The sequence below is a fragment of the Dreissena polymorpha genome, chromosome 7 (genome assembly GCF_020536995.1).
Source record: "Dreissena polymorpha isolate Duluth1 chromosome 7, UMN_Dpol_1.0, whole genome shotgun sequence".
In the NCBI taxonomy this organism is placed as follows: Eukaryota; Metazoa; Mollusca; class Bivalvia; order Myida; family Dreissenidae; genus Dreissena; species Dreissena polymorpha.
In genome coordinates this window covers 79,569,540-79,596,158 of record NC_068361.1, presented here as the reverse complement: position 1 = coordinate 79,596,158, position 26,619 = coordinate 79,569,540, and the positions used below count along the sequence as shown (strand labels likewise).

Genomic DNA, 26,619 nt, shown 5'->3' with positions numbered 1-26,619 from the left:
ATATGTATTGTATTGTTTATTGTCATACGATAATATACATACAGATATAACATAGACATATCCAAATTTCTTTCAAAATCACTCATGCCGCTAAAAACAATATTATTTCCGATGGAATCGTTGGCTTTGTTGTCAATTAATTATCGATCAGCAATGTGCCCGAAGGATACTAATGCAATTGCTTAAAAGAACTGGTCACTGACAGAATTCTGTCGCAAAGCTCCTGCACGGAAGTTGCAATTGATCATGTCTAGTTAATATAAGAATTGTGCAAGATTAAGACAATAATTATGTATTCAAACTAGTATTTAAAGAATAAAGAACAATGCATGAAACTCGAAAGGTTGTTATAAAATTATTTTTTGCTGAATCAGATTTATTTCTAACGAAAACGATGAATTCATAGTTGATTCCGAGTAATGTAGGGTGTCTCCAAACATTGGCTGTAATAAACAACTACTGACCAGATAAACACTTATATCAGGCCCCTCTGTTTCAGGTCGATATCAGCGTTCGGGTATGATAAATAAAATGCAACAAATTGGAACTGAATAAATTACACTAAATAACCAACCAGTAGTGTTCCCGTACATGAACCACGATTTTGAATAAATCATGCTTTGAATTTCAAAACAATGCAATAACACAACAGAATCATTCACTCAAACAAAAACATAATATACTGAGAGGTGACACGTATCATACTAAAATATATAGTACTGACACAGGTATTTTATTCACAATTCCAAAAATAGCGGTATTTATAAAAGATGCCCTCATATATACATTACACATAAGTCTTACAGTTTGAAAGACATGCCCCGTATTTTCAAATGACAAGCATTGTTCAGGTACAAAAAACGCACCATTACTTTGTACAAATTACAAATAAAATGCTGCAAAAATAACACATAATAAACACGATTTCCACAAAATCCTGCCGAACAAAAACCTGCTTTGTAAGGTGAGCGGATAATAGACATAGGTTTCAATTTATTCACAATTTTTATCGTCAATTTGAACTAGGTGAAAACAAATGAAACATGAAAAGAATTGTAAAATTGTATATAAGCATCATTTAACTTGCTAACATTATTTAACATTATTTTAATAAACTGGAAGCGCTAGCATGTGCAGACCCATGCAAATAGGATTTCTATTACAGGGACCTGTGTAAATTTTCTTATTTTTGAAAATATCATAAAAATATCATTTAAAATAGCAATGGTTTTACAAACGAGTTACCAATGAAATGAGATACTGACGCTTGTTCTTTTACTCATAATTATGATAAACGACACCTTACTCTAATTTTCATCATGGTCATTGGTAATCATTTCTTATTCGCTTGTTTGGTTACATAATTATATAATGATGTACACATACGTTTTTAAAGTTATGACAATGTTTCTTTGAATACAAACAAATCCATTTAAAACTAATGGTTCCCTAAAAAATTCCAAATGTTCAACAACACGTAAGAAGAATTATATGTACTGAATATACTTACTCAAGATTGTAAAACTACACGTTTTTTTAATTATGACGCTATGAAAGATGCTAATGCCATACTAACGAACCTTAATAAATAATGTTTTGTATTCATGTGGAGTTACATAAGTGAAACATTTTATTATACTATTAAATATGATCCCACGAATGCTCAATATATTACCAGAACACAAATTGCATCATTCAATCCCCAACGACATTGACCTGATGACCTCAATTTCAATACAAAAGATTAGTTTGGCGAATACGTGCTAAGGTTGGCATTACATTTTAATCACTCAGAATCCGAGAGAACAATCACATGACCACTGGACGAGATTGTGTTTTCTTCCAAAGAATACGGAGTCGAGTCCGGTTCTTGGTAACTTTCAATAATACCTGCATTTTCATCATCGCTCCACAAGCAATTCGACCTTTTGACTTTCTTAGAAATTGGTGAACCTTTGTTTGCTGTGAAGGTTTGCAAAGGTTGTGATTTTATTTTTGTGTCAATAGTTTTCTTAACTTTAACATTCTGTAATATTTTGTCAGACTTCATTTTTCTTTGGCGAACATGGTCTATGTCATATGAAGTACTCGATATTTCTTCAATCCCATAATAATTTGTAGAGTTATCACACAGTTTGTCACTCGGTGACGTAAAGCGTACTTTTTTTGAAATATCAACATCTAAACATTTCACTGATTGATGATTTAAAACTTGTGTAGTTCTCTCATCATTAACATATTTTGTCTGCTCCAAACAAACTGAAGAGATACCTCCCAGAGTTTCATTATCTACATTTTCTGTCTTTATTTCTTTATCTAATAAACTCTCACTGTCCGAATCCGATTCGTCAAATTCAACGTTAAGCTCAACAACAAAGTCAGTCTCCTGTACAGGTGGACTTTTTATATCATTATATATATCCGCAACACTTTCCAGAGAATCTCTTTCTGTCTGGCAAGACCCCTGGGTCTCATTTTCAGTTCCTTTTTTTGATTGGTCAGATGCGTTTATATCATCTACCTTTAATTGCACAACAGTGTCTTTCCCACTGTTATTCTTTTTCAATTTAATGCTGTCTGATTTTGAGTTTATTGCTCTTTTGCAATTGGTTACAGATGGTTCTTCCAAATTAGAATTGCTGATTGACGAGTCCGAGACAACAACAACGTCATCCAGTGCATCTATTGTCACAGATTTGTCATCAGCATCTATCAATATAACATCAGGCACCAACGGTTTCAGTGGAATGTTGAATTTTGAAACAGGTTTTGCTGTTTTGAATGGTTGCTGGGCTGGAGCTAAAACACGCGACCCGTGATTGTTACCACTTCCAACCACTGAGTTGGTTGCAGTCTTCATTCCGTTTCTGTTTTGTTGCCTGCCCATGCCATGAGGAACACTGCCTCTTACACCCAATTGAGGAGTCACTTTCTGGTTAGCACTAAACGTATTTACTGGGTTACCAGTAAAGCCTAGTGGCTTTGCTCCCTGCAGAGGAGCGCTCAAATTGGATTTCTTGCACAAGGCAGCTTTGTTCTCGATATCGACTTGATGTCTGGACTTAAGGCTCGCGTTTTTCTGCATTATCGTATTTGCAATCATGGTAGACGCAGCAGATGGGCTGATTTTAGTTGTTTCCCACGAAAATTTCGTTGTTGACACCTGTGATCCAACAGGCCTAATATGTATCAACGGTGAGGCTTGATCTTTTAGTGGCAACCCTTGACCTTTCAAAGGAAACCTTTGACCTTGGAATTTTGAGATCGGAAATGGTGATTTTTGACCATTTAGAGCCAATATTTGACTCTGAAGACTTGAAATCTGGCCTTTAACAGGTGAAACATTACAACCAGAAGGAAGCAAATTATGAACTGGGACAGTTGTATGCAGACCTTCTGGTGTAGATGTTTGAACCTGACCTTTAAATTTTGACCCCTGGCATTGGAAGGCCAAGTTTGGCGATTTACTCATATTGTTTTGTAGTTTCGTCAATTGGTTTGAGACATTACTAGACGAATTTATATAATGTTTACTATTTACTAATGCTTTATTAAGTGTTTGTTTGCAAGGTTCTTCATGCCACTTTTCCTTCATGACTCTATTCAAGTTTTCAATTGCTGAATTTTGAAACTGTGGCACATTCACACTTCTTGACTTCCTTGGTGTTTTCATTTTACTTTTGGTCATTACGTTCGTTGCATCTTTTACCCCTGCAATATTTTTACTCTTAATAGAACATGCTGAAACAATTTTGATCTTCATAGGATTGTTAGTATTATGAATGGTGTCTTCATCATCTGAAGGTATTGCAATAACATCAGTGTCATCTGTTAAATCAATTTCACCAATAATATTTACCTCTGGCTTGGATTTTGGTATTGCACTTTCTTTCTCAGACACAATTCCATGAGATGCTTTACTCTTATTTTCAATTTTAGACCCTTTTGTAACACTTTCAACTGCACCGGTGTCATCTGAGGTTTTATCCATATTTGTTTTCATGTCCTCTGTCTGTAGAATAACAGTTTTTTCTACGTGCACTTGGTTTTTGTCACCTTTGAGATCAATGTCAACTTTGTTCAGCTCACAAGAATTACCAATGTTGTCATGCAAATCAATTTTATCAGGCAATATTTCCACACTTTCTAATCTAAGAAAATCCTTTTCTTTTTTGATATTTTCAGAATTGCTTTCCTCGTGTGTATCCTCACTGGCCATTGACGATGTTGCTTTGATAATATCAGTCCAATCACTTTCTTTTTGGACATTCTTTTCATTTACAGGTGAACTAGTGTCTTCATAACTTTCAATCGCTTCACAATCACTGTTTTCAATGACCTCAAATGCAAAATCTTCGCTGTCACCTTCATCTTCACTATGAATTTCCAAAATTGAGCTTTTACTTTTTTCAGCGGCAATCTTAGCATCATCAACAACATCTGGGTTTTTTCCAATGTCAAGTTCAGATAGAGTCCCACCCACCATATCAAGCTTCACTCTCTTGGCATCATTATCTTCATCGAGATTCAGTTCCAGCACATCAGCTTTTCTCTTCAGTCCCAGATTCTCACTGAAATAATCCATTTGCTTATCTTCAACTGTGGACTTTTGCGACTGCTTTCGGAAGGACTTGGTCTCTCCACTCTCTAAATTCTCTGAAATTGAAGGAAAATATGCCAGTTGCATTATAATTTCAAATGTGATATTTTTTTTAACCAACACAGAGGAAATAATAACTATGTAAACCCATTTGTGTTTATACTATTTTAGATAAACATTAATTTCATGCAAACATTTTTATTACTATACCATCAGTGGTATGTATCTTTATGAAATGAAACAAGTGCTGTCGCTGTATGTGCCGAATACCCCTGAAGAATTGTCCTGAGGCAAATGTGTGATCTTTTTGTACATATAAAGAATGGGAAAACAACATGTTAGGCCTAAAGGGAGTAATCATTCTTGCACTGTGCACTTCCCCTTCAAGCACCATATATTGACATAAAGTTTAATGAGCATCCCTTCCATAATTGCTGAGTTATGTTCACTACATAGACAGAACTATACAAACAAATATGCAAAGGGAAATAACTCAAACAATACTTTCAAAGGAGTTGCGGTTCTTATACTCTATATTGTCCTATATTGATGCACAACTTTTAATTAAATACATTAACAACTTTTAGTTATTCTCTGCACAAGAGAATCAATAAAAGGGCAATAACTCTGTAAATCCTGAAGTTAAGAGTTAGGGTCATCCCATGTTGCACTTTCACTCGATGTCCTCTAACATTAAATTAAATTTATTTGAATTTTTTTACAACTTCCCGAGTTATATTCGGCACAAGATGTGGGACAGAATGATGGACCCTATGACAAACGAAAGACAGAAGGACATATAATGCGATTACTATATGTATCCCCTTGGGAACATACACAATTAATAGAAACAAACTTTTGAGTAACGACAATCAACTTAAAATATAAAATCACAACAATAATGATGGGTGATAAACAAATAACACACTAAAAGTAGTTTGCTAGTAACTTTATAAAAAAAGATGCTTTATTCAATAAACATATTGGTGCCAACTGAAAGCATTGTTAAAATTGATTTATTGGCCCATTTTAATTAGTCTAAGTCCAAAATTAATTCAATTTCAATGTCAAAATGAGGTGAGGGGATGCGGTGTATTGAGAATTTTTATACATATAGATAACAACCATTTAAGGAAAACTTTGAATCCATTGGTACAGATATTAGACTAAACGCATTGTTTAGGATAAACCAAAATAGGAACCTTTTGAATAAGTCCCAAGTTTACAAGTAGATGAATGTCATCGTCAAAAAGAATTAAGGTGATGATATGGGTGTTAGACAAAATGTCATTTTGGGCTAGCCAACGATATCCACCTTCTGACTTATTCAGAAAGTAGGTCAATTGTAAGATATAAATAAGTTCAGGCGAAGTGCTAGTGTTGAGTGTTCAATGACATAATCCATTAAAGTATAAAAGTTTGGTAGGAATCATTATTGATATAGTACGAAATTAGTAATTTTGGGCCAACCTCGTATGGAAGGAATAACGAACGCAAACAAACAATGACTCATTGCTAAATACCTTCCAACATATGTAGGGGCAATTTAAAAAACACAAAAGGAGGTTTAATACGTACAAAAAAATATTTACAGGAAAGTCATATTACCTGAACTGCAAACAAATAAATAAAGACAGTCTTTAAAGAATGTATGTGATACTTTTGATTCGATAAGCAGGATACAAAGGGAGTGAATCGAATAATTACATATCTTACATTGATCAAACACTCAATGTGATACTGTAATGTAGTGTATCTGATATTTCTGCTATAGATCTTTAATACACACACAAAAGTCCCACATTCCACCATTAACATGTAATTTTGCCGTGTTCTAGGAAAAACAGGGAGTCATGCATGTGCAGAAAGTGTCTTCCCAGAAAAGCCAATTCAGCCTGCACAGCCAAATCAAAAGATGACACTTTGCGGCTGTTCATTTAGATGAGACTTTATAAGAATAACTCCATGGAAGCCGAAAGTGTTGACCTTAATGAGGCTGTGCAGACTGGACAGACTAATCAGGGACGATACTTTACACAAATGCATGATGCCCGGTTTTCACAGAGCAAGGCTACATTTTTTTGACCTTCGTATCCTTATATTTCCAGTACTGTTTATGCTATTTTTTTAAATAAATTTACGAGATAAATAAGCAAAATTTGATCAATACCTTTGTTAAGTGTCAACACAAAAAATATTTAATCCCACAAAAGCAGTTCAACATGTGCTTCAAAAACAAATTGGGGAAAAAACCCTAAACCTTAAGGTTTTATTTCAATTCTGATAATTTGTTGTGTGCATTATTTATGAAAAAGAATGCTCGGGAAAGTAAAAATTGTCATTATGACAAAATTGGTGCAATAGCTAAGCATTTCTCCAGTATGGAATACGTTCACATTTAAAACTAAATATGCATAATAATTAAACTGTCCTCAATAGAACAAAACTTGTTTTACACTGTCCTCAATAGAACAAAACTTGTTTTACACTGTCCTCAATAGAGCATAAATTTAACAATAGCTATGACCTTAAGATATCATTAAAATAAATGTTCTGACCATGTTTTTGTTATATATATTCTGACCAAGTTTCATAGAGATTGGGCACATGTGGTCCATAATGTGTCGTCAAGATTTTTAGTTGAATTGACCTAGTTACCTAGCGGTTGACCCCGCTTCAGCAACTTTCGAACTCAGCCTAGGCATAATTGGGACAAATAGTCTGAAGTTAATTAAGATTGGTAATAAATGTTGCTCTACACATTCTGTTCACAAGCTTTGTATTCAATTTGAACAACCTATTACTTGACCTAACATGATATAGATTTAAACGAAGTTGAGACATCATTGATACAAAAGTTCGGACCAAGTATCATGATGATTGGGCAATAATTGTGGCCTCTACATTGTTCTCAAGCCTTTTCTTTCATTTTACCAAGTGACGTTGCTTTTTACGCTTCATGGTATAGTTTTGATGTCTACCTTGATATCATTAGGACAAACATTTAACCAAGATTGACAATAAATGCAACCCACTAAGTGTTCATAAGCCAAATTTTAAAGACGGATGAGGGACAAAAGGCAATCATAAAAGCTAACCATGACCTAAAAAGATTTGTAATTATTTATGCCAGAGGAGTCAAATAAAATCTCAATCATAGATTGCAGCAGCTTGTTAAACAACAGAAAACTGATTAAATATTGTGTCGAGTGTTTTACACAGTGAAGCACAAACAGATACGTTATAATTACACCGTTATTTCCGATATAGAAATCGTACACAGATACAGTTGTTTTAAACAAGAGCCTCTAAACTCGATTTAATTAGTACTATTTAGGAGCAAACTGTTTTTTTACCTGCTTAAAGGATCACAAACATTTATTTCTTTACAAATTGAGAATGATAGGACTAAAATTGGAAAATATAAAACCCATATTTTATATTGACCCATATAAATATGTCATTTTGCAGTGATGTCATAATAAAACATCAAGATGTTGTAAATTTAGTGTTTTACCTGAATGTAACTATTTAACTCTTACAGTGCTGGAACCGAATTTTGAAAGCCTTTGCAAACAGTATGGATCCAGATGAGACGCCACAGAACGTGGCGTCTCATCAGGATCCAAACTGTTTGCTATCCTGATAGTATTCTTTGAAAAAAATCGAAGAAAATGCTAATTTTTGAAATTCAGCAGACTGCATTTTTAGCAGACGACAAATATCCCAGCATGCAAAGGGTTAACTATCCTGATGAGACTATTATACTCCCAAAAGATTAAACACTGAGATAAAGCTGTATTGAATTATCTAATTATAACCATGAGACCATAAAACAGCCAGAAGATTTCACGTATACAATGTGCATATAGTAACAATTATTAGTTACAGTGATAGAATAAAACACAAAGGGTAACAGGATGTCAATGATAAGCATGTGAAGTGTATGAATATCAAAGCAACCCATAGATCTAGCAATAAGACGGATTATAAAATTAAAAGAAGACACAAACACTAAACAAAGGTAAACTAGAAACGTGAAATGATTAAATCTCTCTATACAGTATAGTACGTGTACCTGGCTTCTGTTTTTCTGCAACAGGAAATAACAGATATTTAGCAATAAAACTTTAACTTTTACGATGTTATAGCTACCAAAGGGCTGCTTTTGTGCTTTTTTTTAATTCAAACTGTATGAATTTACTTTATTCATTTAAATATAGTTTTAAGGTATGTTAGAAAATTACTCCCTAGTTTAAATTAAAACTTAACAAACACAGTAATTGACACCTTGCAGCTATTCAAAATCTAGAATTTTATCAAAATACGGACGATGCATACAACACAATGCAACTATCATAATAATAGTATACTAGTATGCAGCATATTATCAAATTTTTATTCTTATAAAGGGTTCATTTGCTTTGTAATTTGTTTCCTAAATTATTAATACCGGTAATCATGCTGTTATGTTGAAAGTCTTAGTTGAAAACGAGAAGATAACTTTTGTTAAATTTTACTTAAAGATGGGGGGGGGGGGGGGGGGGGAGGAGATACAAGTAAATTAATTTCTTACTCAAAATTACAGCCATGTCCAATCGTATGAGAAAGTACATGTAGACCCCCCTTAAAAAAGAACATACCAACAACACATTCCCACTGTAAAGAATCTTAAAGCAGTAAATGCAAAGCAAATACAAGGAATTGATGTTCCAAAAGGGTAAACACTCAAGGAATTATAGAAAATGTTCACATCCAACATGCTGCAGCATGAAATAGCTTTTCAAAAAAACATACGGATCGGGAGAAATTTTTCTGCACCTGACTGCTTCATACTGCAGACAAACATACCCGTAAGAATCAATCCCACAAAGCAAAATGCATAGTTTTCAATGTTTTTTTTTACATTTCAAGATAACAAAAGATTATTCTGATTATTCACCTATTTCTAAAGATGGACTTCCTTGCTTCACACCCTTGCCAGCAGTAATGCAGATATCTATCCCATATTTCTGCTGATCTTGATCAACATGCTTCATAGTAGATTCTGAAGAAATTCCAGGCACAAAAGGGAGCCCATCCCTGCTATCGCCCTCGTTATCGGAGCAGTCTACCCCCGGGATGGGTTCTTCTAGGTCAACCACACCCTCCGATTCCTCCTCATCATCATCACCTTCATTATCAGTCTTATCCCCAACCTCATATTGTAGATGGGCATATTTCTCCACAACCTGACAAAGGAAACAAAATTAGCATTAAACTGTGTGCCAACCAAATATAAATAGAAATTTTAAGAAAAACATTCTTTGTAACAATTTTTTAAATGAACAAGAGATGTGTTCATCAGAAACACAATGCCCCCTATTGCGCCGCTTTGAAATAATAATTTTTTTTACCTTTGACCTTGAAGGATGACCTTGACCTTGAACTTTCACCACTCAAAATGTGCAGCTCTATGAGATACACATGCACGCCAAATATCAAGTTGCTACGTTCAATATTGCAAAAGCTATGGCCAACGTTAGTGTTTTTTTCGGACAGTCAGACAGACTGACATACTGACTGACATACTGACGGACAGTTCAACTGCTATATGCCACCCTACCGGGGGCATAAAAATGCAAATTTGTTGAAATAAATTTTGTATATTGATTGGTTTATTATAAGAAAATATTTATTGAAGTGTTGTGCCCATTCGCACTTTCTACACTTTTTGTAGTTATATCATACAAAAACAACAAAAGATAATTACTCTTATTTTAGAAAGAGCAAGGTTATGGTTCTTGAGTATGGCACACATCTATGAAATTTTCATGTTGAAATATTGTATCTTAAATGAGATATGCAGTGAAAATTTACATTCTACAATAACAACCAAGGGCACTAACTATTATTAAAGAAAGTGTAGGGTCTAATTCTTGTTTATGGCACTTAACCTTATTGATATCTATACACAAATGAAGTTTCATGTTGAAATCTGCAATAATATCTCAGATACAGCCCTGAAAGTTTAGGGTGCTAACTCTTATTAAAGAAAAAGTAGGGTTCTTGTTAATTTAATTTCTCCCTAATCATATGTATACACCCCATGAAGTTTCATGTTGAAATCAAAGTTCATTTTTATATGGCATCAAGTACAGTACAAACTTCTTAGAATTTTGTTGTATAAAAACAATACTATTTATAGTGAGGATCAAATTAATAATCTTTTTATTTCAACATCAAATAACTGGCACCACTATGACTAATTGAATGACATGTATTAAATAAGAAAACTTTAACCAACAAGGGCTGTTTGTAAACCATGCATGCCCCCCCCCATATGGGCTGTCCGTTGTAGTGGCAGCCATTGTGTGAATAAGTTTTTTGGCTATGTGACCTTGACGTTTGACCTAGTGACCTGAAAATCAATAGGGGTCATCTGCGAGTCATGATCAATGTACCTCTGAAGTTTCATGATTCTAGGCGTAAGCTTTCTTGTGTTATCATCCGGAAACCATTTTACTGTGTCAAGTCACCGTGACCTTTGACCTTGTGACCTGAAAGTCAATAGGGGTCATCTGCGAGTCATGATCAATGTACCTATGAAGTTTCATGATCCTAGGTGTAAGCGTTCTTGAGCTATCATCCGGAAACCATTTTTCTAAGTTGAGTCACCGTGACCTTGACCTTTAACCTAGTGACCTGAAAATCATTAGGGGTCATCTGCGAGTCATGATCAATGTACCTATTAAGTTTCATGATCCTAGGCATAAGCGTTCTTGAGTTATCATCCGGAAACCATCTGGTGGACTGACGGACATACGGACCGACATGAGCAAAACAATATACCCTCTCTTCTTCGAAGGGGGGCATAAATATTAAATCTGAACAAAAAAAACAAGTGCAATCATTTCTATACTATATCTGATATGTTTTCCTATACTGCAAAGATAAAATCTTAAAAATATTTTTTTCTCTTCATTGCATCAAAATGGTAAGGCATACAGAGTCCTTGCTGAGTTGTGCTCCTGTAAAGAACCAGTGCTAAGTGCCTTTGCAAAGATCTTGCAAAGAACAAAACCTGAAAATGGATCAAACTTGTGGCCCCTTTCTCTGTAAAGCCGAGCCTAATCTTCTTGACTTAACATCCCTGCCCCTCCCTCCCCAAACAAATATCAGGGGTATTGTAAACAGCCGAGATTTAAACATTGTGTTCAATAATAGCCTAATCTGCTTATAGAAAAGATTGCAGCCAGGGACAAAAGGTTTAACCCATTAATGCCTAGTGGACTCTCCCATCCTTCTTAATTGGATCAATTTATTTCCAAAATTAGGGATGCCAAGTATATTTATTTCTATATTTAGAATATTTCTTACATAAATTCCTTTAAGCAAACAGCGCAGACCCAGATGAGACGCCGCTGTTTGCAATGTCCTTTTTTCAGGACGCTAGGCATAAATGGGTTTATGGCGGGCCAATACACAAAGTAGGATATCAATGGAAAGGCCAGAATTTCCATAAACTGGGCATATAAGACTGATACTAAATCCACAACATCATGGCAACCACACAGAGTTTGTTTTTTTGGAATATAAATCTGTATATACAATACCTGGTCCATTTTGGTTTTCCCAGTCTTCTTATTGTGGTCTAGTTTCTTCTTCAGGTCGGGATCAAACAAGGCTGGATCGTCATACGTACTGTAATAAGATCAGTTATACTATTATGGGAGGCCTGAGACCCAAAAGAACTAGATTATTCTGAAAAAGTGCGAGCTGATTCCTGAACATTGGACAAAAAAAGAGACTGGAAAAGTATTATCATGTTTTTTAATTTGACCTCTCGACCTTTGGGCTCACATGGCCAAGATTCAATATCAGCCGCGATTGCATTTGGGCAAATGTTTTGAAAAAGTTTCATGAAGATTGGCCAATAAATGTGACTAATAAAGCTTTAACAAGTTTTCACTATAGCTCAGCCTCTAAAAGAGAAAATGACCTTCCCCCAGTGGCCATGTTTTTCAACCAACCAGGAGAATTTTCGAACTCGACTGAGAAGTCAATATAACAAGTGTTCTGACTTAGTTTTTATTAAGATTGGACTAAAAATTGGTCCACTAGACAATTAAGAAGGTTTCACTATGCCATAGTAGGAAAAGTGCCCGGGCTGTTGGCAGCCATGTTTTTCGACCATCAATAACTATTTTCAACTAAGCTTAACAATTGTTCACACATATGTTCTGACCAAGTTTCATAAATATTGGACTGTACATTTCTCTTCTAAAGTGTTAACAAGGTTTTACTATAGCCACATAAAGAATGCCCCGCCTACAGGCGGCCATGTTTTTCAAACGACCGAAACGATTCTTAGACTCAGCACAGATATCTTTAGAACAAATGTTCTGACCAAGTTTCCTGAAGATTAGACTAAGAATGTGACTTCTAGAGAGGTAACAAGGTTTAACTATTGCCAAAAGGAAAAATACCCCACTCCATGGAGGCATGTTTTTCAACAGACCACATCCATTTTCGACTCATGTTCTGACCAAGTTTCATGAAGATTGGACAATAAATGTGACTTCTAGAGTGTTAACAAGATTTAACTATAGCATATTAGAAAAACTGCCCACTGGAAGCCATGTTTTTCAACCAACCCGAACCATTTTCAAACTCCTCCAATATATCATTGGAACACATGTTCTGATAAAGTTTCATGAAGATTAGAAATAAATGTGCCCTCTAGAATGTTAACAAGGTAAATGCTGAGGACGAAAGATGGACGAAGCACGAGGTAGTCCTGGGACAAAAGCAATCACAAACGTTCACCATGAGAACGTTGTGCTCAGGTGAGCTGAAAACCAAAGGGCATACATTATCTATCAACTACTGGCTTCAATTTTCAGAACATTTCCTAAGAACAACAGACAGAAGACTCTCTTCTCATCAATTAAAACAATAAATATTACACCAAAAAACAACAACAGGTTTTGATTGATTGAATTTCACTAATTGTGCAATCCCAAGCTAGGCCAGCAAGTAAGCTAACTACACACAAACTTTCGGAGAAAGTGTTATTATGAAATAGATAGACTTTAAAAAAAATTTTGCTTTCAAGAAACTACTAGAAAACTGTTATTTGAATGCGATTTCACCAATTCATTAAACAAAGGATACAACTATTGTTGTAAACCTACTTAACAAATAATGCAAAATGAAAGTCCTCATTCTGCACAAAGCAAAGTTCAACTTAAAGCATGAATTTCTCACATCAAATGCAAAAGTATTTGTCAGAACATCTAAGAATCAAAATACTTTTCACATAAGCAATGTTTTTTAATGTAAACCAAATAACACTTTATCTTTGTTAAGTGAGGCTAATTACTGGTAACCTCTAAAAATGATATCTAAAATTCATACGAACATGCAACATGTATAATGACTTAAGAGCTAATACCTATATGGGTTAACCTCTGACCCAGGAAAATGTAAAGACGACACAAAGTCCTTCTGGCGGCGTTTCTGAAGCTGGTTCCCAACATCGGTGAACGCCTCCCGTGCAAGATCATCTATGTCTCGAGCCCTGGAAATGTATGAACACTTCGTGGACTACAAAATTACAATCAAATCTGTCCACCAGATGCAAGCGTAGAAGATGTGGGGGGGGGGGTTGGTCATAGGTCCTAAGAGAAATTAGATATACTTAAGTGAAATTTCTTAGCGAAATTTCTATGTGAAATCTCAAAAAAATTCTCCATACAAAGGTATGCAATATTAGTTAATTCAAAGCAGTTTACTGTAAAATGACTAAACCAAAAAATAGCCTCAAATAGCCTCAAATAGCCTCCAACTTCTATGAATTTACTTATTGGTTTCCTTTGAAGCTTTATAAATATGGACCCATGATTTTTGACTACAAGAAATTCACAGCTAAAGGTAATTAAGTTTTATTTATTAAAGCTTGATTGCATTGAACTGTTTATTTAGGCTCTTATGGTTACCTCCATTTCCTGGGTATAACCAGTACTTGGTGTCTTTAGGGGAGATCAAGAACGCTACCACAGTGGGAACCTAACCCATGACCTCACAGTAGCTAAGGGGACACCATATCAATGGCGACCTGGTGGTAATTTGACATTTCACATTTATAATTAGAGTCTGATTTAAGATCCCATTTAAATTTGCCCTACGCCATTTTAAACACTTTGTGTGACAAATGGGTCTCTGAAAGTTGGGACTATAATAAACACCAAAACAAATCAAGTACAATTCTAATTACATTCCCCTGGGTCAAAACAATCCATATCTGACTGACATGGGGATAACTGATTCATAAAAGTATTTTCCATTTCTGATACAGAATTTTAAGTTATGCATTTCTATTACAATATGTTGGAAAAAAATGACATCTTAATAGTGCCATTTTATTTGTAACGTATTCAAAATTATGCTACATGTATGTCAGCATATGTCTAGAAACCGTTTCATTTATACAGAATACATGTATGTCTCTTAACCGAATTGGGAATTGACTGATATTTAACCATACAAATTATGATGTTCTTTTAAATTGCTTTAGTTTTTAAACAAATAAAAATGAAAACCTGAGGTTTAGTCTTTTGTCCTTGTTAACATTCACAATAAGGTTCCGGATGTCATGGTAGTCCGGGAAAACCTTCCGTTTATTCACGAATCTTTCGATCTTGCGGTTGACAGCTTCATACCGTGTCCCTGGAGAAAATATCAGCAAAGCACTGAACATTGAATGATAAACTGTAACTTAAAGTATATTTTTTCACATGTATTAAGGTATGTGGAAAATATTTATCTCAAGCACTAGAGATTTTTGAATATGCACAAAATGTACTTTATATAGTAAGAAATATAACGTAATAAATAAAAATTCTTTATGCTTTATATGACTTGACTATTTGAAAGGATCTTCTGTTGATTACAGAACACATGATCTCTTTAAAATTTCCCTATTTTCTGCTACCTTTACATTTTTGCCGTCATTTTGAAAATGTGCTAGCCATTAAAAAAGCAGGCAACAGTGTTCTTGTAATATTTTAGTACCGGTACTTTAAATACGTAATATTTAACAAAAAAACTTAAAAATAGTTATCATTTAGGCCCATATATGGTCTTATGAAGAAACAAGGAACAAAATTGTCACAAAACCAGGTTTTCAACGCAAAGTGTGACCTTGACCTTGGAGATATCAACGTAATTCTTTCACCCGACACCATCCAATGATGGTGAGCAAATGTGCCGAATGATTTTAAAATCTCACAATGAAAGACATAGTTATGGCCCGGACAAACTCATTTACGGCCATTTTTGACCTTTGAACTCAAAGTGTGACCTTGATCTTGGAGATATTGACGTAATTCTTTCGCACAACACACTGTCCAATGATGGTGAACAAATGTGCCAAATGATTTTAAAATCTCACAATGAATTAATGAACGACATAGTTATGGCCCTGACAAGCTTGTTCCGTCAGCCCACCCGCTGACATTCGCCAATCTAATAACCAGTTTTTTTTCTTCAGAAAACCTGGTTAAAAATACAGCCAAAATATTTTAATTAACACAATATTTTCATTTTGCTAATATGGTGAAACAAAGTGCCATGATTGTTTTTAATTCGTGATAACACAGCCTGGCAGTTATGTTTAGGTAAGTTCAGTATTTTAGGAACAAGTGTTTTATAAGAAATTTCCATTTTTAAATCAAACCTGTATGAAAAAGCAATATCAAAATCAGTGTAACGATCATAAACTTCATAAATAAAGATCATAAAACATATCCTAAATGCCCATGATTTTTGTAAAAGGAATTAAATGGCTTTTGGCACAAATCTTTTAACCCTTTCCCACTCAGAAGCACAGTTAAAACGGCTGCTTGCAACAAGCATAAAACATGAACTTGAGTAACCATCAAGCTGTTAACCCTTTCAGTGCGGGAACCGAATTTTGAAGGCCTTTGCAAACAGTTTGGATCCAGATGAGACGCCACAGAACGTGGCGTCTCATCAGGATCCAAACTGTTTGCTATTTTGATAATATTCTTTGAAAAAAATCGAAGAAAATGCTAATTTTAGAAATTCAGCAGACAACATTTTAGCAGACGACAAATTTCCCAGCATGCAAAGTGTTAAGGTTTTACGCTGGTTGCTGCTCATCAGTATCATATGGTTGGAAATGAAGCCTTAAAACTTGAATCTATTAAACAAGTTCTTGAATTTAAATTTATTTTCTAAGGGACCACATACAGGTCAACATTCTATTCTGAGTGGCAAATGGTGAATGCTATTTCCATACCCTGGTATCTGAAGTACTTTTCTGTGGGTCTGCCTGTGTATGACTTGGCCTCGTGGAGTTCACACAGCTTGTTGTACACCTGCAGTAAGAGATTTTGCCTTGTTCTGGGAAAATTGACTTAAACCATGTGCGTAAAGTGTCATCCCAAGTTATCTTAAGCTGTCCGAGCAGGCTTATCAGGGATGACACTTCCCCCTTTCATGAAAATGTTTGTTTGTACTGATAATTCAGTGTAGGCGGAAGGTATTGTCCCTGATTAGCTTGCCCGTCTCAATTATTCATTTATTATCTTTATTCCTTTAAAGTTCAAGGGCAGGCACATAACTCAGGAATAACTGTCTGTTCAAAATGTGCACATCTACACTTGATTGTAATGGTGCACATCTACACTTGATTGTAATGGTGCACATCTACACTTGATTGTAATGACATTTTATTAGTTTAAATTGAATCACTTGAACTCACAAAAAATTATTCACTGCACATGAAACTGTTTCATTCGCATCTACGTTTTAATCGCTTGATAAAAAGTAGAAGGAATTTCACTCCACAAGTGTAAAACATTAATTGCAGATTGACCGACAAATCAACCAAAATTGCTCTAATATACCCCCATCTAACTTGGTAGTATAACAGGGATATAATAACTCTTCATAAAATCAATCAGTCAATTGTTTTCTGAAGAAGATCAACCTAAAAAAACATATGGGATTTGTGGACAAAATAATATCCATTCATCTGAAAAGTAGTGGTAGGTAACATGTAGTTGCACGGAATGAATCCACTGAAAAACATTATTTGCATAACTTAACCGTAAACTAACTTAGTGCACGTGCACTGATCTCACCTTGACAAATTTATGCTGCAGTTTGTCTTCCAGCAGGTAATCTGACACTTCACTCTCAAGATCATCCAAGGAGAGCTCTCGAGACCGAACCCGCTCTATCTCGTCTCGAATATTCTACAGAACATTAAGAAATAACATCAAACAGAAATGAAATGCATATAATCTAAAGCTGGGTTTTCTCTATGAAATCTGAAATAGTAGCCAAAATGAACAGTATTCATAATGTTAGCTCAGAAAGGGTGAAAATATGCTTTACTTTAAAGATAATTTGCATACATTTTACTTGCCAATTTGAGAATCTATTAGCCAGTAAGATATTTTGGTAGCCATGGGTTATATTGGGTTCTGGTAATGACTAATGCTAATAAAGCTCAAAAGAACCATAGGTTGGTAGATTTGATCAGGTTTACAACTCCCAAGGCTTGTGCTAAATTTTTTAAGTTCTGAAATATGTTATTCCAATCAATTGTTTGTTCATTACCTGTAAGAGGGCTTCAAGCTTTCGAATCTGCCTGGAAGACCCTTTCTTTACTTGTTCTTTATTACCATCACTTGGACCAGGTTGTTCATCATCGTTAGTTTTTCCAACATTTTTATCTTTCATTGTCAAATGCTCTTGATCACCTTCATCATTTGTATCTTGAACCTTTTCATCTTCATCGGACTCTTCATTACTGGCCCAAGCTTTATCATCTTCAACAAATGCTTTTGGTACTGATTTGTTTGAATTGGGACTTTTACTAAGTGTAAATAGTTTGGCTCTTTTTTTTTCCTTGCAAGGTCTACTATCGTCAATACCATCATCCTCTTTATTATCAGACGTATTGATTGAATAGCTGAAATTACATTTTTCGTCTTGGTCTTCTTTGACATCTAAGTCTTCTGCAGTCAAAGGAGCTTCATCTACATCTATTTCTTTTTTCACTTCAACTGTAATTGCTATTTTCTCCACTAGTATTACAGCTTCATTTACAATATTAAACATTTCTTTTAGTTCCTGATCTTGCCTTTTTTCAACTTTCTTCTTTAGCTGTTCTACATTCATTTCCTTGAATTCATCTGAGTCACTATCAGTCAAAATTAAGAGGGCTGGGCTTTTTGCAGGAGACTTTTTGGGTGACTTTGGCAAACACCTTTTTTCATTATTATGTTGTGCTTTTCCAAAAGGAATAAGGTCATGTTCCTTTTTTCTTTGCTTAAATAATCCAAAACCAAGTCTTTTGACAGGACCTCCCTTTTTAATTGACGCTTCTGCCTCACCTGTTCTTTTATTCTTCTTTCCAACACTTATTTTATACCTTTTCTTTTGTTTTTCACGAAACTTTCTTGCCTTTTCAGCATAATCAGGATCTTCCTCATCAGATGATGAAGCATAGAAATTTAGGCTTTTTTTGGCTGATTTAGGCATACTTGTGCAGGGATCTTTGTCTAAAACTTTCCAATGACCCGTCCTAGCAGATGATTTTTTAATTTTTATAGACATAACTTCCTTTTCGACACTTGCAATAACAATCTCATCATCACTATTGTCCTTATGATTTTCTTTCTCACACTTTGCATTGTTTGTCTTAATAACATCTTCAGCCTTGTCAGAGAGTGCTTTTGGAGTTTCAATTATAACAATAGATTTATTTTCTTCATCTGATTCAAGAACTTCAAATCTTTCTTCTATGTTACTTCCTTTGTTATTTTCTTTTAATCTATCATCTCCTTTTCTGTTTTCCCCGCCAATTTCTTCAGAACGCATTATTATGTCTTGGTTTTCAGAATGGTAAGAAATCTGCTCTGATTCCGAATTGTTTTTCATGTCAATTTTCACAGCCATTTTATTCTGATCTTTGTTAACCTGATCCATGACATAACAGTAATTTCTCTGACTATCAATAATCACTATATCTGTTTCTTCATAAACTTTTTCTATGTTACTTTCACTAGGAGACTCTTCAGACAATGTGTCCACATTTTGAGCTTTAGAATTTTCACTTGTTTGAGTTTCTTCAGGTTCAAGTTCCTCTTCTAATGTAACAGTTTCAAAAACATCTTTCTTTGAAGTTTTACAATGATTGCTTAAAGACACGTCATCTGATGAACTATATACATTTTCTGCTTCCTCATCTTTTTCTTGTAACTCAAGTTCTACCAAACAAGATGAATTCTCTTTGATAGAATTTATGGAGATCCCGGAACAAACACTTTCATTGTCTGTTCCAGGAATATTGTTACTATCAGATAAAAAAGCATGTTCATCAGTAATTATGTCAGGATTTTCAACACATTTTAAGGACAAACGTGGTTCAATATGTGATGGAGGTAGTTTGTCTGAGATATCATTCTCTGAACACAATGAGCCTTGACTTAATGATGGCAGGGACACTGGACTTGATGTTAATTGATCACAGTCAATAACTTCTTTGTCTTCACTTTCAGTAACATTTCGTTTCATGCTGTGAACATCTGCATCACCTTCACAATCATTACTGTCATTTGTATGCTCAACTGCAAATGTTTGTCCCCCAATTACATCATCATTTGTGTTATTTTGTAAACCTTGACACTCATCAACATTAAAATGATCTTTATCAACACATGAATTAACGGAATCAACCGTATCAACATCTTCATCAAGTGAATCAACTTTATCAACATCTACATCAACTGAATCAACTTTATCATCTGCATCAACTGAATGAACTTTATCAACATCTGCATCAAGTGAATCAACTTCATCAACATCTGCATCAAATGAATAATTTGAAATATTTTCCTCCAAATCTTCATTACATTTTTTTCTCAATATGGTTATTTCATTTTTTCTTGAAATTGCATGAGTATATGTTTTAGAATTTTGCCTCCAAGGTTTTTCTGTGTCAACCCATGTGTTTCCATACTCTTCCTCCACATCACTTTCATACTCAACATCATTGTTTCCAAACTCTTCTGCTACGTAACTATCATTATCAGCATCTTCACTAGCTTCTCTTTTATCTTTCTCTAATCTTTTCTTCTTCTCAAATCTTTTCCTCTTAACTTCTTGATGGAGGGAGGTATCACTGTCACTTTCATCACATTTATTCCTCTTTTTCCCAAAATCCACCTTACAGATAACATCATGCTTCCTGCTGTCTTCACTATCCCGTGAATTAGATCTAATTCGGCTGTTACTCAAACCAATGGTGGACACAAATGCAGTGTCACTGTCACTATTACCACCATCCAAACCAGAATGATGGACTGAACACTCAACATTTTCAGCTTTATGATCCTTTAACACTGTCAGAAAATCCCGAAGATGGACAAAAAACCTTGCCGATTCAGTGGCAATTTTATTTTCTGTGGAATCAACAAGGCTGAGAAATTCTGCAGAGTCAATGTAGTACTTGTCAGCCTCAAGGAAACGCTTGTTAGCCAGCTTCAGGATTTCTGTGTTTGGAGAATGACCCTTGCAAAATTTCAGGAACTAAAACAAAATCAATGTCACAATTTGAACATTTGTTAATCGTAAAACATTCATACTTCAGTAAACTTTGCTAGTACACATCTACAGTAGACCATTTTTTACTTATAAGGGCAAAAGCTTGCGAAGCTGGCGTTAACCGTTCATACATATGGAAATTTAGACATAAAATTACACCTATGGATGCATCTCAAAAAAATTTGTCACGCAACATATATTTTCGCGATGCTATTTATGACCGAGAACAAATCAAAAACACGTTGACATGTGCTAAATCACATGTAAAAACATACCTCAGGAAAAAGTAAATAAATGACATCATAATTGAGTAGCAAATCACACTTAATATTCTGGCAATACATGTATATGTTTTTCTCCGCTACATTAGACCGTTTCAGAACTAAGATTACACAATTATCTCCCCCGAATACTCATCTTCTTCATGTTCTGTCTCATAGACTGGTTCACTACATATAGTGACAGTCTTTACCAAACACAATTTCAGTAAAAACAACCCGTCTAAAATGTTTTGCCTGAATCTTCCATTTCTTTCGAATTTATTTGCTTTGATCTTTTCATTATTTTATTGTTATTATTATTACACATTATAGTTGGCATCTATATTCTCGCATTATTCTCGCGGTATTTCAATAACGACACCCTACTGTTAACTTGTCAGAATTCGTGACGCATTTTCCATTCGCTCTCAGACAGCACTTTTACGTGGGATCATGAGCCATATTCTGGTAAGTTGTGGTTGTTATCCATCAGAAATACATTTATTCACAAAATTTAACGATATTCCGATTTAACTTTTTAGTCTTTTAGCTTATTTTCAACGTATTTACAGCTCGTCTGCTCGCACTTGGCTGATATCCTGAAAGTGTACATATCACTATATAAAGTTTAGGCCTAAAACCACAAAATCTAATACTGTTGGATTTTCGTACTGAAATTTTTCGTAACAAATCTTCCAGATTCGAAATGAAAAAAACAACAACAGGACATTTAGAAATTGTCTGCATCATTTATCAAATTTTAAGATTTAAGTTGGTTTTCCGTTTTTAGAAGCTGTTTGCCAAGGCAAGAGCTGGGCTGCCGCATCACACAACTCCAGCCATTCTATTGAGCAAAACTGACAGTCTTGGTTTCCAGACCATCTATCTGCCTGTCTGTCTGTCCTGGCCACTATCTCCTCCTACACTATTAGCACTAGAACCTTGAAACTTACACACATAGTAGCTATGAGCATATGTGTGACCCTGCACTATTTGGAATTTTGATCTGACCCCTGGGTCAAAAGTTTTGGGGGTTGGGGTGGGGCCCGGTCAGAGATTTTCACTAATTGTTTTAGGTTATTTTACTATAATTTCTTCATTTCTACACTGATTCACTTCAAATTGATACTGAACTTCTCTAAATGACAATATTATGGTCAATCTCAACTAAGCATGGCCCCATTACCAACCCTCGGACGCCCCTGGGTCAAACATACGACGTGGGGATACACGTCAGGCTCTGCAGCGCCATTTCTAGTTTATTTTGTAAAAGGTAATAAAATGTTACTTCATTGATTCCAGTTTTGCAAAAAAAACATTCCACAGTTTTGCAAAAAAAACATCACTTTGGAATTTCATATACGTTAATATTCTTGTAAGTTGATGACAGTGGTTTAGTATAACTGATTGTGTAACTATTACTTTATATGCAAATAAATGATGTGAAGCGTTTTGTATCTCCACACAATACCACACACCTTTTTATATTTGTACTGAACATATATACTAATGTCATTTACATGCTTCTGCTAGCGGCTTTCCCAAGATAGACAATGACTTCTTTAGCGTAAGAATTCCCGGGTACATTTCAGTAAATTTTCCGCACCAGGTGTACATTTAAGTATACTTAAGAGTACCCCAGGTACATTTACATGTAAGTAGTACCCGAACCAACAATGAGCAGTACTTAGTTTCTTAAGGGTGATCTTAAGAACGCTCCCACTTAAGGGATCAATACAGAAACCTCCCAGTTACTAGTAACTAAGCAGACACCATATCCACTATACCGCAGCCACCGAACCAGCTTTAAATACCTGCGGCTATAAAACACACAAAATTATAAGATGCTAGATCTTAAAGCTAGGAACATGTTACTCGTTTGAAGATTGAATTTTTTGGATGCATTACTTTATTTTTGAAACAATAATACTATTTTGAACGCAATAATGTAAAATATTATTTATTAAAAATACATGGTTATCAAAAAAGCTTTTGCCCGTAAATTAGGTAGCACCTATAATCATACACAAATGTTGTTTTCAACATCCGTGGAGGCTAAACATACTGATTGCAAGCTAAAAATCACCAAGTGGCACGAATCAAAACACAATACAATTTTTAAAGCATGCCTTACATGAATATCAAATTTTTTAAAGGCACAAACCAATATTTCCATTCCATACCTACACATATTTTCAACCTGACTAAGTTCACAACAAACCTGTTCAAATCTCGAGCTCATGGTTGTACACAGAAAGTGTACCAACACTGCAGAAAACACAGTGAAACTCTAAGGCTCATGTAATTAAATGTTTGAACAATGGCAAGTACGAGAAATCCAGTTCAGGTGCATGTCTGCGCAATGAGGTTCTGAAAAGACAACAACATTCTAATCTAAATGATTGTTACTGTATTATTTTGTAAACATAATTGATCAACAACATACCCTCTGTACAAAGCATCAATCTGTCTTAAAATGGATCAATAACAATTCTTTGAGAATACGAATTTGGAATCGCATTAAGGAGAATGGAAGTTTCAAGCTGCACATTGTCTGGCCGTAGGGTTTAATGAAAGGAAATAATCTACGCAAAATTTATATGAGATCACTGATATTCTAATAACTATTGAACAATCAAATTTTCCAGCCACCCTCTTTTTTACCTAAAATTATTATTTTTTTACTCTAAATTTTCAGACATCAAGAGTCAAGTTGGCATTTTACAATGTATCACCATTTTGGAAATAGGGCTGTATAAGGATTTAGCTAAAGCAGAATGGCAGGGGCACCCATTTGACCACCTTCCACTTGTAGCGACACCCTTTTATATATCAGGCCTTTTCCTGACCATTTTTGGAAACTAGAGTGTTAACAAGGTTTTACCATAGCCATATAAGGGAAAATGCCAAACTCCCTGGCGGCCATGTTTTTCAACCAACTGTCATCATTTTGGAACTGGTCCAAAATATTATTAGGATGAATCTTTTGACCAAGTTTCATGAAGATTGGACAATAAATGTGGCCTCGAGTGTTAGCAAGGTTTTACAATAGCCATATATAGCCATATAAGGAAAAATGCCCCACCCTTTGGCAGTCATCTTTTTCAAGCATATGTAACCATTTTGGAACCCATCCAAATTTCATTAAGATTGGACAATAAATGTGGCCTTTAGAGTGTTAACAAGGCAAATGTTAATAAAAGGTAAACACATTTAATTATATATTAATAAATCTGTGTAAAATACATCAATAAAACTCAATTATGTATGTTTATACGTGCAAATAATTTTCCCAAACTGAAAAATACTCTAAATCTATTTCTTAGAATCAGGCTGTTCACATTATTTTTGCCCTTTCATTAATCAACCACATGTTAACATTTACTTTTTTAATTTACTATGCAATGTCCCTCTAGGATTAAACACTTACAATTGAGGCCTGTCTGACCTATCTGGTCATATATTAGTACTTGGACGAAACGACTAACCCTTTAAACACAAACATCAGTGGCATGAAATGTCCATAAACCGCTTTACAGTCGATTGGACTTTGGTGTATAGCGGATTTTAGTGAGTAACGGATAGGTTAAAAGTATTTTGCAAAATACTTTTATTTATGTTAAGATTTATAGTTTTCTATGAATTGAATACAAAAAGCCTATCATTGTTAAGTCGATTCATGTTTTTGTTGACGTGTGTCAATGTTTACAACTGTTTCTTTTTTCGAAAAACAAAACAAGGTCACGTTATGTACGCACCGTTTTTGTGACGACAGGAAAAGTGCAGACGAATGGTTTCTTGAATTTTGCAGATTTTGTTTGGTAAACATAATGTTTATTGATGTAATATTTTAGTATTATGTGTCCTTTACAAAAGAAAGAATGCTTAGAAACCAAATTTATGCGTACCATGTAAAATAAGCATGACAGCTGCAACTCGGGATTTAGTGAATAACGGACATGTGGTGACCCATATTCAGGAATGTGGGTATTGTCTCAAAATAAATATAAACTCAATTGGAGTTGTCCAATACACATGTGGTTAGCGTATGGCTATGATATTAATTAGTGAAAATTTATCATTTTTAATGAAAAAATAATCAAATCATAACGAAATATCGATTTCTTTGAAAACATTGTTTTACTATCAAATCTATATATATAACAAGGTATTCAACTCAAAATGACCCGAATAGAGGGTGCATCGCTTTGAACAGCCATTACTTCATCAATTATGGAGTGATTTCCGTGAACTTGGTCTTATTAAACGCAGAAATGAATTTCCTTTGTGGAAATGTACATATATTGCAATTATCTTTTACATATGCTGTGACAAATTTCAAGAAATAACACGATACACATGTAATCCGATAAAGACCTAAGCGATCCGGTAATGGCTGAATCAGTGTACCATGAAATTCGCGCTGTAAACAAATATTTTTTCGGAAATTTAAAACCGCAGGCATGTTTCAATAGGCTAGACATGTGTCTATCTAGGTTTAATGGTTTAATTACTGAATGCATGGTGTTTACGTCGAAATGAGACTCGAAGTCCTTAGCTATCCGTTATACACCAATCGACTGTATTTAATAACACCTTGAAAACCTTAATCATGAGCTTGACATAAACAACAGGCGCTTGACTGTCTTATTTCTTGGATGCTTTAGTTATTCTTTACTTCCATATGGGTTATAGTCAACAGTAAACGCCTGATGGTGGAATAGAATAAAGTCACAACATTAATGACTACAAATATGTTATGATGTTCGACACATTCAATAATTACTTTTAACTTTTTCCAATAGTCGTCACTATTTCCAAAACAATTGAATGATCGATAAAGTTATTATGTAATGGAATCAATACACTTCAAAACAATTGCAGATTATGGTTTCTGTAAGCAAACAAGTAAATGTTAAACAAAATACTTTTGATTTCCGGAAATGGTAGCTGCCATAAGTGTTGGTAATTTGTTGTTTCGTAACATTTACAGAAATATTCTTGTAGGTTACATGCTACTAAAAACAAAATTTATTAAAAGTGTACGCTTCTGAAGCTACGACAATTGTTAACGAACGTTAACACAAAAATCTGTCACTACAACAATTTAAATCAATAAGTTCAGCCCCATTGATG

At 34.6% G+C, this 26,619-nt stretch overlaps 1 protein-coding gene across 2 annotated transcripts; it reads right to left on the bottom strand.

The window, feature by feature from the left end:
• Positions 1 to 26,462, bottom strand: LOC127837243 (uncharacterized). Of its 2 annotated transcripts, XM_052364161.1 has the most exons (11): positions 26,412 to 26,462; positions 23,705 to 23,853; positions 18,233 to 21,208; positions 17,752 to 17,865; positions 16,905 to 16,983; positions 15,184 to 15,310; positions 14,037 to 14,162; positions 12,196 to 12,283; positions 9,543 to 9,831; positions 8,679 to 8,693; positions 1 to 4,656 (listed from the first exon to the last, which is right to left on the bottom strand). In XM_052364161.1, the coding sequence occupies exons 2-11, from the start codon at positions 23,723 to 23,725 to the stop codon at positions 1,787 to 1,789; spliced, it is 6,705 nt and encodes a 2,234-aa protein (XP_052220121.1). In that variant the 5' UTR covers positions 23,726 to 23,853; positions 26,412 to 26,462; the 3' UTR covers positions 1 to 1,786. The 2 variants fall into 2 exon arrangements, with proteins under 2 accessions (XP_052220121.1, XP_052220122.1); XM_052364162.1 differs by lacking the exon at positions 8,679 to 8,693.
• Between the last annotated feature and the right edge of the window lie 157 nt (positions 26,463 to 26,619).

Coding starts and splice junctions, on each gene's coding strand:
- LOC127837243 (XM_052364161.1), bottom strand. CDS start 23,725: ATGAGCTCGAGATTTGAACAG. Junction 21,209..23,704: donor TGAGCTCGAGATTTGAACAG/GTTTGTTGTGAA, acceptor ATTTTGTTTTAG/TTCCTGAAATTTTGCAAGGG. Junction 15,311..16,904: donor AAAGTACTTCAGATACCAGG/GTATGGAAATAG, acceptor TATTTTCTCCAG/GGACACGGTATGAAGCTGTC.